This window comes from Adiantum capillus-veneris, chromosome 24, assembly GCF_014529385.1.
Source record: "Adiantum capillus-veneris isolate H3 chromosome 24, ASM1452938v2, whole genome shotgun sequence".
NCBI lineage: Eukaryota > Viridiplantae > Streptophyta > Polypodiopsida > Polypodiales > Pteridaceae > Adiantum > Adiantum capillus-veneris.
In genome coordinates, this window is record NC_140954.1 from 38,916,917 (window position 1) to 38,928,004 (window position 11,088).

The 11,088-nt window shown below is 44.4% G+C and overlaps 1 protein-coding gene across 1 annotated transcript; it reads left to right on the forward strand.

The window, feature by feature from the left end:
- The first annotated feature begins 8,150 nt into the window (after nt 1–8,150).
- Nucleotides 8,151–8,934, forward strand: LOC147426231 (uncharacterized). The gene has a single exon (XM_086499134.1). The coding sequence runs from the start codon at nt 8,324–8,326 to the stop codon at nt 8,855–8,857; it is 534 nt and encodes a 177-aa protein (XP_086355260.1). The 5' UTR covers nt 8,151–8,323; the 3' UTR covers nt 8,858–8,934.
- Nucleotides 8,935–11,088: the final 2,154 nt, after the last annotated feature.

Consider the following 11,088-nt stretch of genomic DNA (forward strand, 5'->3'; position numbering starts at 1 on the left):
AAATAAAAAAGAGTAAACCCTAATACTAACCATGCCGCTGCGAGAACTGAGAATGTCCATCAGGGCGTTTAAGCCCTTCCTGCCTGCGTACTCGCGCTCGTACGGTGTGGGATCACGTCCTGTCATCGACCACTGTCAAAACATACAAAGATTTCATTATGTTAGAACTAAAAAACTCATAAACCCTAAACTATCGAACATGCATAAAGAGCAATGTGAAAAGACTTACAAAATCGGCCTCAAATGATGCCCATCCACCGCTCCCCAAGTGGTGCGAGCTCCCTGCCTCTACTCGCGCTCTGGCTGCATCCTTTTGTTGCTTCCACTTGTCGGGATTCTCGCGCGCTGCTTTCTTCGCATTCTTCCAATCTTCTTTGGCCAGCCAATCTGGCCTATTCCACCCATTCTTGATTGCTTTTTGCACTTCGGAACGCTTGTGTTTGCAGTATTCGCGCATTCGAATCTTCATCAGGTCTTCATTGAAGCGCTGATCCCGTGTTGGAACGGGAAACTCATCATGAAGTATGCTGATGACTCTGTTTTTTAAATCACTTGGTACTTCACTCCATTTGTTTAGTATATAGTGTCTAAACAGCTGAGAGCAAAGACCACGCATGCGCGAGATCACCTTCTTGCCGTCATCATCCATGATGATGCCGCCGCTGATGTCGACGGAGTAAGGCAAGCCCTCTGGCCGGTGACGCGTGAACCTGGGTGTCCCGGCAGGGGTCTCTAGCGGCGTGTCGATGGGGGTACGGACGTCAGGTGTCTCCACCGGCGTCTGGGCCCCGAAGCGAGGAGTGTCGAGTGGGGTGGCTCCTGGCGGAGTAGGTAGAGGTGTGTAGCTTCTAGGAACAGTCAGCCGTGCAAAACCTGGCGTAGACGGCGATGCTGTGGCTGGTGTGGGGGCGGGCAAAGAAGGGGAGGATAAAGAGCCTCGTCGAACACGAGGCGGTGTGGAGGCATCGGTGGCGGAATCCCCACAACAACCGCCACCGCCACCACTAGAGCGCCGGTGTCTAGAAGAGTGTGACGCTCGTCTCGTCGACGCCGAAGCTTCGGAGCGCGCCGAATGCTCCGAAAGAGAGGGAGATGCGGATGGTGTAGGAACGCGCGATGATGCGCCAGACGATGACGCTCCACGTACCACTGTCTCTGCTGCGGTGACAAAGAAGAAAGAAACTCCTCATCATCCATACCTGCATTAAACACACGAATATTTAAACTTAATATTGAATGAATAGAGTAGACAATGACGCAAAGACCATTAAATACAATGACGTAATGACGCATATAAATACAATGACGCAATGAATCGAGTGGTAGAAGAGGCAAGTCGAAAACTCAGAATTTTCAATCAAAAGATGTGAGCAAAATTGTTCAAATACAATATTTGTGGCTTTAAGAGATCTCTCTCTCATCCTCGCATAACTCAGCATAACTTCCTATATCTATATAGAGCTCTCCGTTTAAACACATATCCTCTGTTTCATTTTGTAGCTCCTCTGCATGCACCCCATATAGAGCAGTAGCATCTTGATGCTCGTCTGGCACCACCGCAGCGGCTTCTGATTGAGCATCTTCTCTGATCTCCTCCATTGATGTCGTTGTGATTGGCACATGGTAGCCTTCATACGTCCTTGCACTACGAGGGGCTAACTCTATGACGTACCACCAGTTTGATGTAGACTTTGTAGGATGAAATACTACCTGCCAGAGCCACATAACTTACATGAGAGCTTTCAAGCACATAACTTGTAAAAGGGGGATGTTAACTATTTATATACTTACTTGTTCACAATGCTCGGGTAGTACGAAAGTGTCTCTTAGGTCAGTCCATTTCTTAGTAGAATCCACCTCAAGAAAACCAGACTCTCCTCTACGCACAGTAGCGTTTCGACCCTCCATGATTATCTTGAACCATTGCACGTCGAACAAGTCGACAAAAAATCCTCTGTAATCGATCCTCAAAATCTCTTGCAGCGTGCCGAAGTAAGTGAGTTCCGCCACCACGGGATCTGCATCAGAGGAACGTCGTCGACTAGACTGTTCAAATTTTGCCATGATTCCACAATCTTGAGTAAAACGCTTTTTGTCGATTCGTTCCACCCTAAAATGTCGACCTTTACACCATGCTGCTGTGTATGACTTATACTACAACGAACAAAGATTATGAGTGGCCGTTCAAACGTTTATAAATAAAGTCACTTGCTAGTCGTACATTGCAAACTTACCTTGGTCGCGCAACCCCGAGAGTACTCCCACTCTTCTTCAGTCACTTCGTCACCGCATTGTTGTGCGCTTTTCAATTGGTTGTGCAACCATCTTAAGCTCATGAAGGTTGGTAGGCTCTCCAGAACCGCTGGATAGTGCATCGGTGGTCGTCTTCCCCGTCTCCACTCGATTCGTGCCCTTTGTCGCTCTTGCTTTGCATCCTCATATTGTGAAATCCACTTTTGCATCACTGGATTGTGAAGCATGCAAAATCGGTTGATTTTAGCCTCTAGATCTTCCGTCATCTTCTTCTCAACACCGAGATTGCACATGACAATCCCAGATATGCGCTCATCATCTATGGTTCGCCATAGCGTGTCCCGGGATTTATCAAATCCGTCTAACCACTCTCCAATGTACACTAGGGACTCTGATACCAACCAACCTTCTGCCATGCTACCCTCCGGACGTGCCTTTTGACGCACATATCCCTTAAGCGTTTTCATGAAACGCTCTAAGAAGAACATCCATCTGGAATGAACTGTGCCAGCTATTTCCACCTCATCAACTATGTGAATAAGAAGATGCACCTGAATGGTTAGCATTGTAGTAGGAAAATGTTTCTCAAACATGCACACAAGCTCCGCAGCATTTAGTTTGGCGAATGGTATGGAGTCTACGTCGATCTCCTTTTGTGAGATCCATTGCACCAGCTTTGCAAGTTTGTAGATTGTGTTACGGATGTCGAGAGACAAACATCCCTCAATGGCAACCGGTAAGATAAACTGTAAAGTATGTGCAGCAATGATATTAAAGTCCACATTTTATGCAATGATATTAAAGTCCACTATGAACGTACCTGACACATTTTATGCCAATCGTGTGACTTCAAACCGGTAAGCTTTCCTTCTTTAGTAAAACACGTTCGGAGCGAGTGCATTACGCCAGTGGGGGTCCGCAAAGATCGAATGGCCTCTTTTACTTTGCGTTCTTGGGCTCCTGTGAAAATCCATGGTGCTTTAGGAAGTTTTATCGATCCATCAGACGCTGTTTGCGGCCAATATTGCTCCATACGATCCACATTTCTAAGGTCAACTCTGGCTCCCAAAGTATCTTTCTTGCCGGTCAAATGGTCCCATAGTAGATTACCCACATTCTTGAATATATGCATTGGATCGAGCAAGTGATTGATCACGAGTCGAGGCCAGTATGGTAACTCGTACCATAGAGATAGTCTCTTCATCCCTGGAGGCAATCCGTCATCGCACATCTCCTTCTGCTCTAACCATGCTTGTGCAGACATCCTTGGTGGCTCTCTTCCCAAAAAGCCGTCGCGTAACACATGATTCTCCGGAAGATACGCTTGATGACCTTCGTAGATTTGCTTCTTCAGTGAGGGTGCCCTACGTGCATTCAGTCTAGGTCCACATGTGACACATGCTCTGTATCCGCTTGTTTGAAGCCCTGCATGTATACACATGATAATAGATCAACTATGGGGAAAAACCAGATTTACAGTGTCTGAGAGAGGAGTGTCAATAGATCACCTGAGCATTCTGTTAGCCCGGGATAGTCATGCATGGTCCACATTAGAATACCTCTGATCAAAGCATTCCGTCGTCCTGTGTGTCGGCTCATATCCACCACCTCTATGCCAATCCACAATTGTTGTAGCTCTTCCAATAGTGGACGAAGATACACATCCATATTCCCCACTTTATATCGCCCTGGCACAATCAAGCTTAGCCATAGGTGCCCCTTCTTCGTAGTCAACCACGGGGGAATGTTGTAGTTGACGATGACAACGGGCCATACACTGTAAGATGTTGATCTTTGACCAAATGGATTTACGCCATCCATAGCCAGGCCTAAGCGCAAATTTCGAGCTTCCCTGGCAAAATCCGACCATGTTCCATCTATATGTTTCCAGGCTGCGCAATCTGCAGGAATTCGTAGCACACCATCCGAAGATTTATTCTCCTCATGCCATGATGCTAGGGCGGCCATGGACTTACATTCGAAGAAATGCTTGATGCGAGGAAGCAAAGGAAAATGTCGCAAAACCTTTTGTGGAATTTTTGTCCCGTGGAGATCTACTCGATATCTTTCGGAATCACATTTCGGACACTTCTCCATGTCTGTGTATTCCCCTCTGAAAAGAATGCAGTCATTAGGACAAGCGTGGATAGAATTGTAATCCATCCCCAAGTTTCGCAAAATCTTTCTTGCTTCATCTCGGGAATCTGGCATCACATTGTCAGCTGGTAGAATGTGCTCTTTCAGCAATCTACACAACATAAAAATATGATACAGTCGTGTAAAAATCTATCAGATCATTATACACCATGAGTTCTATTAAAGTAAACTAATTGTAATAGATCACCTGAAAAGCGCTGTGACGCTAGTGTCACTCCATCCAAACTTTGCCTGCATGTTGAGAAGAACCAGGAGTGCTTTCAATCTAGACATACGTGCTCCATTATACAATGATGTATCGGCTTCACTTTTCATATCATCATAGATAAGCCTTTCTGAATCCATGATCGTCTCGATCATTTCATCAATCTCGGGCTCAAACATTGCCTCGTTGGGAATGTGCTCTGCATGATCATCCCCCGAGCTGTCAGAGGCTACATCTTGTGGCCTCACATATGCTGCTTGACCAAAGCGCCTGCGAACACGTCTATTGGGTTGCAAGATTGCTGCTTGTTGGCCAGCGTCAGAGTCCGACGAGTTATAATTGGCAACAACTCGATCTATAATAGATGGATCGAACTCGCCAAATTCACGAACGTGCTGCAAAGAAACACGTCTTGTCCGTCGCACAGCATGCTTGCATTGATTACAAGGACATAAGACCCTCGTTGAGAGATAGGTGTTTCGGTTGGACGGTCCCACATCCTCGTCGCTACTCATAATGAGGATAAAAAACTTATAACCTAGACAACAAATTTAATATTCTATTGGCATTCTTCGTCTTATCTCTCTCTCTCTCTCTCTCTCTCTCTCTCTCTCTCTCTCTCTCTCTCTCTCTCTCTCTTTACCTCACATTCTCTAGTCATGTCCAATCCCCGCACACCTCGGTCTAGAGGTGCACGGAGATCAGAACCACCGGGTTATAATCTCGTCTTTATTGGTCAATACCTATATTTGTGGGTACAAGAAATCTAGACACCCACGTCTACATGATACTGCATGTAGTGGACAAAATCCCTTTGCCTCTTCTCTAGCTGTAGCACTTCACTTCATCTTAACATCTTTTCACAGTAGATCTTTTCACTGTTCGTCTAACTCTAAACCCTAAACCGTAAGTAATTCTTGCGTGGACTCGATCTAACGTAAATAAGCGTAAATCTAAATAAACGTAAATCTAACTAAAAATAAAGCTAAATCTAATTTAACGTAAGTCTAATGACTAGAGGTTGTCTAGATGGTCATTGTGTCGGGGATGTAGTGACTCTTGCCGCCCTGAAGATCCACCTTCTTCCCTATCTTCTGAAGACATTTCACCAGTACTTTTGGATCGACGGAGCCCACTATGAGTGAAGGCAGCAATACCCTATATTCCATTGAGGGCTTTCTTCACCCGCTTCATGCAGGCATCGCAGTCTATGGAGACCCGCATCTAATCTAATATAACATAAATCTAAATCTAGCTTAAATAAATGTAAATCTAGTTAAAAATAAACCTAAATCTAATTTAATGTAAGTCTACATATAACCTAATCTTTAACGTCTTTTAAAATAGTTTCCTACGACGTTATAACTCTCTTCTTCCTGTGTGTGTGCGCGTGTGTGGATGTGTGTGCCAATAAAAAGAGATAAATGGTATAACCTTTCTATCACCCATGCCAAGTATGATAGATTGATTATGCCATTTCTCTCTTGAATAATAGGTCTTCAGTTCAACTCCTCGTCGGCTAGATCTTTAGGTCTTTTAATTTTAATTAGTTTCCTACGACGCTCCCTTAGTTTCTCTTTCTTTCTCTCTCAATGTGTGTGCGTTTTTTTGGATCGTATGCATGTTTTCTTTCTCTTTTCCTCTCTCAATGTGTGCGTTTTTTGTTTATGCATGTTCTCTCTCTCTTTTCCTCTCTCAATGCGTACGTTTTCTGTTTATGCATGCTCTCTCTCTCTTTTTCTCTCTCAATGTGTGTGTGCATTCTTTGTTTATGTATGTGTGTGCGTTTTTGCACTCTCTCTCTCTCTCTCTCTCTCTCTCTCTCTCTCTCTCAAAAACACTATATGTGTGTGTGTATGTGTGTGTGTGTGAGAGAGAGAGCGAGGGAGAGAGAAAGAGAGGAAGGGAACATGAGAATGAGGAGAGGGAAGGAGCATACCTGTCTCTCCTTCCTCTCCTCGTGTGTGTGTGTGTGTGTGTGTGTGTGTGTGTGTGTGTGTGTGTAAAAGAAAAAGAGAGAGAGAGAGAGTGAGGGAGAGCGTTACCTGCTCTTTGCTTGAGGGCGTCGAAAAACTCAGATCTGAGATCTGAGTTTTTGGGCGCGCTCGGTTATTTTTTTTACCCTAGCTGGCGTCGCTATGAGCGTCGCTATAAGCGTCGCTATGAGCGTCGCAAATTTCTTTGTAAATTTGCGACGCTCATAGCGACGCTTATAGCGACGCTCATAGCGACGCCGGGAATTTTTTTTTGGAGCGTCGCTGTGTGAGCGTCGCTAATGTGAAGAGCCTCTTGTAGTGAGAGCCTTTCTGATCACTTGTGGGCTAGCTTTGAGGAAGAGTAACAAGTCATCCACAAAAAGCTTAGCTATCAGTTGGTTGTTGTTACGGAGAGATAGCCCTTGAATCTCCCCTTCACAACACTATCCTCGAGCAAGGTCACTAGAGGTTGAGATTCAATGGCGAATAGAAGAGGGGCAAGAGGGCACCCCTGTTTGATGGATCTCTTGACCTCAAATGCTCCCACAATTCTCTCACTTCTATAAAGAGGAACATGGGGCATTGAGTAGATGGCCAAGGATGTGTCTCACTCAACTGCTAGAGGGGATATAGTGCTCTCAACTTGCATGCTTTGTAAGTGCGAGAACATGGCACCATTGATGTTGGAGGGATGGCATATTAATGGCAAGTAGCAATCTAATTATGGTGGATTTGCAGTGAAAGCACCAAAGCAAGTTGCACGGTGATGTGTTTTTAGTGAGTTTCCTAGTTGGAGGGAGTGAAAAGTTGAGTGAAGGGCAGATTTGGACAAGTGCAATGTGCTAGAAAATTTGGAAAAATCAGTTTAGTGAGGTTACACCACAAGGATGAAGCACTTGGATCACTAAATGAGACCTCTAATTTCTGGAGCTATGCATACTTTGAACTCGTGTAAGGGGGGTCATGGATTATGTGGCAAGGCTGTATTTTTTGGAATTACACCTTACAAATGCAAAAATTTGGGATTACACCTTGCAAATGCAAAGATTTGGGATTACACCTGCATCAACAAATTTGGCTTTTAGTTGTAAATAGCAACAGATGTTCTGCAATTTGACTTGTAGAAGGAAAGGGTAGAGCAGGGAGTTTCGCACCTTTGCCAATTTCGGTAAAATTGAGAAGGGATGGCAACGTTTGCTGATGCTATCCGACGGGGGTTAAACCCTATCCGTGCGAATGCGCCCTAATGTTAAGATGGGGCACAATTCTCACACATCTCCTCTCATGTAGGCCATTCATATCATTGTTATTTTTCATCTAGTTAGCATTGGGCAAGGAAATGATTAAATTTAGATTGATCCATTGGATATGACGAGGCAGGACAGCAAATGCAAAGTGAGGTCATAATATTTATATACAGCGTTGTACGCAAAGCTGTTATGTAGAGGCGGCCGTGTACAGATGTAGTGCGTGTTCCAGCAAAGCTGAAAAAATCAGGCGAGCTACATTTTGTTTGTCTTTTGCTTAAAGGCAAGCGCGTTCCGGCCTTTCCTCTTAAGAATCACTTCTCTCTCGTTCGCTCTCTCTCTCTCTCTCACAAAGGCGTGCACGCACGCAGGCATTGCAGACCTAACCTGCCATATTCTCGCCACGACAACACACGCAACAATCTTTGATCTCTCTCTCTCTCTCTCAATACACACACACGCACACATACAAGCACGCACGGATCATGGCGCTCTCTCTGGACGCCCTTCGCCGATGCGTAAGTGCGTCACCTATCTGGAGAGCAGCGCATCCAGAGAGCGCCCACATATTGACGGCCACCCATGGCCATGGATCGCCTGCATCTGCAGCTGCTTCAATAGCTGCGCCGGCGATGGCGGCGGCCAAGAGCAGAAGGAGCTGCAGCATGAACAGGAGAGGGGGGACGACGACCTGCAGGCTGTGGGAGAGAGTGCAGATAGGATCACAGCAGGATTATGAGAAGATTAACAGCGCTAATCACAATTACTCTGCTTTTGGCGCGCCTGCATTGCGCCGGTGGCGGCTGCTTCTCAAAAAACTGCAGTCGCGGTTCAATAGCTGGATGCGGACCAGGAGCGCCTGCGTTGCCGGCCCGCAGGAACGCAACCTTAACATCGACCTCCTCTATGATCCCATCAGCTATGCCCTGAATTTTGATGATGGATGCTATAGAGCCCCTTCCCACGTGGTCTCCACCCCTTCTCTCATTCATTCTAAATCCCTCTCTTCTCTCTTATAAAGTTCCATTAATCTACTCTCACAGACACACATGCACTATAAATTTAAGTGTCCTTTCAACATTCATTTTCCTTTGCCTTCTTTCTCTATCGGTACAAGCTTGTACCAGATTTATCATCGACGGTCTCAGATTTATCATCAGTACTAAGACTGCCGGATTATAGAATGGGTATGTTATTGAAGTTTCAATAGTGTAGGTAAGCAACCTTGACGATATGTGCTCCAACGAAGAGAATCCCCACCAAAATCATAACTGATTCTTTGAGTCATGCCACTATGTCGTAAAATATGTGTGCTCTTTAAGGCAACCGATACAAGGAACGAGTGCATGATGGCATGATCTCAATTACCAATCCCTCCTTGACAACTCTGACAATCTCGAGGGGTCCACCTTCCAAAAATCACCTATAGCATGTGCAATCAAGAGATACTCTTAAAATCCCTCTACAACAAATTTCACCATAATTAAAATGATTTTTTTCTTTGTAACCTAGAACTTATTTTTCAAATTCTAATCCCACTTGTAAATGTGATATTGTTACTCTTTGAAACTATAAAAACCCATCCCAATGAAGTTACGTGCTACACTTACACATTTTGAGGTAGGCTCCCCAAGTTGGCAACTCTACTTGAATGGAGTCTCCGAGGGATTGGAACATGGGTGCACTTGGCATTGGACAAGATTGGTTGAGTACCTTGGGAGTTTTTACATGGGTGCGCATGGCAAACACAACTATTTCTAAGTGGATTGTCATGGCGATTCCTAGGTAGGTTGTCTATCGAGGAATTGCTCTCTATAACTATTACAGTACGGCCGGCCGTCTTCGATGGCCTCTCTCTCTCCCCCTCTCTCCCTCTTTATCGCATGCAAAGAGGCTTTTTAGTTTTGGACTTTAGCCTTCAAGTCGCAATTGTGACATGTGGAAAGGGATCTCTGTTCTGCCATATTATGTTAGTAGATTTTTTTTATTTAAATGTATTTTCGATGAGCAAGAAAGAGAAATTGATCCTACTAAGAATTGCAAAACGGATAGCATTATCACTTTTAAAAAGAAAAGACAGGCAATTGAATGTAGATGCTGAAAAAAACCATATTTTATTCTTGTTTGGCTATGTAGCAACAAGTCATTGACATCCCCTTTAGAGGGACATGTATGCCTAGTGCAAAAAATTGCAATGCTTGAGGTTCATTGTACATTCTCTGTTGAGTTAACCTTGAAAACTCCCTTCACAATTATGAATCTTGCAAAAAATTAAAAAGAAAGAAAAAAAAAAAAAGGCATACACATACCACAAAACATTCTTTTTGGAATCCACATAATCAAGTCATCCTAGCACAGACATTCCGTTTGAAAATGAAAAACCACATTTAAATTTTCTTTTGACCTCCATTTTCAATGTCCATCGTGGATAGGCCCATACATAGCCCACTCCCCTCGTGAATAGCACTCAATGCTTTTTGGCCTTCCAAACCAAGGACTATGTAGACTCATGGGACTAAGTAAGGCAATGGTCACGCGTTGCTTAGTTTCTTGTAAGACCACTCGATAGGCGTTGACAAGGGCAGCTTTTCGTAATTTTTAACCAGCTTAGTTGTGTAACTATGCCCAAAAAGGCATAGTTACAAAACTATGTCGGTTAGTTGTCGATCAATTGTCGGTCAATCATCGTGTTCTCTCTCCAATTGCACCTCGTTCCCTCTATCTCTCTACCCGCTGTTGCTCATGTCACTCTGAGCGTCCGTACTTGCCATGGTCAGAATTGGTCGAGGCTTACGGATAACTAAGCCTCACATGACCATGCCCTAACACACAACATTTATTGGATTGTTTTTTTTTTGGGGGACGAAGGGAGGGGGGGATAATCAACGGCTCTAAAGTCGGAGGCGGAATCTTGAAACCCAGTCAACATGAAAATCGAGGCAAAAGGGAATCCAGGCAACGTAAGAAATTGGCTTCCATCTATCGTTTTTGAACCACCATCTCACGGCTCGAGTTTTGGGTCACATGGGCTAACCAACTCATCCGCACGCACATGTTGTATCGATGCTCATTTTTTTATGTTCTATTCTAGTCTAGCACGCACTGCCCAGATTTAGGAGGTTCAATTTGCGATCGGGTTTTTTTTTTTTTGCAAAACTCACAATCATGAGTGAATTATATTAATCAACCCAAATAATTACAAGGTGGATAGGCATCACTAAATTATCAATCTCTTTCATCACTTTGTGGA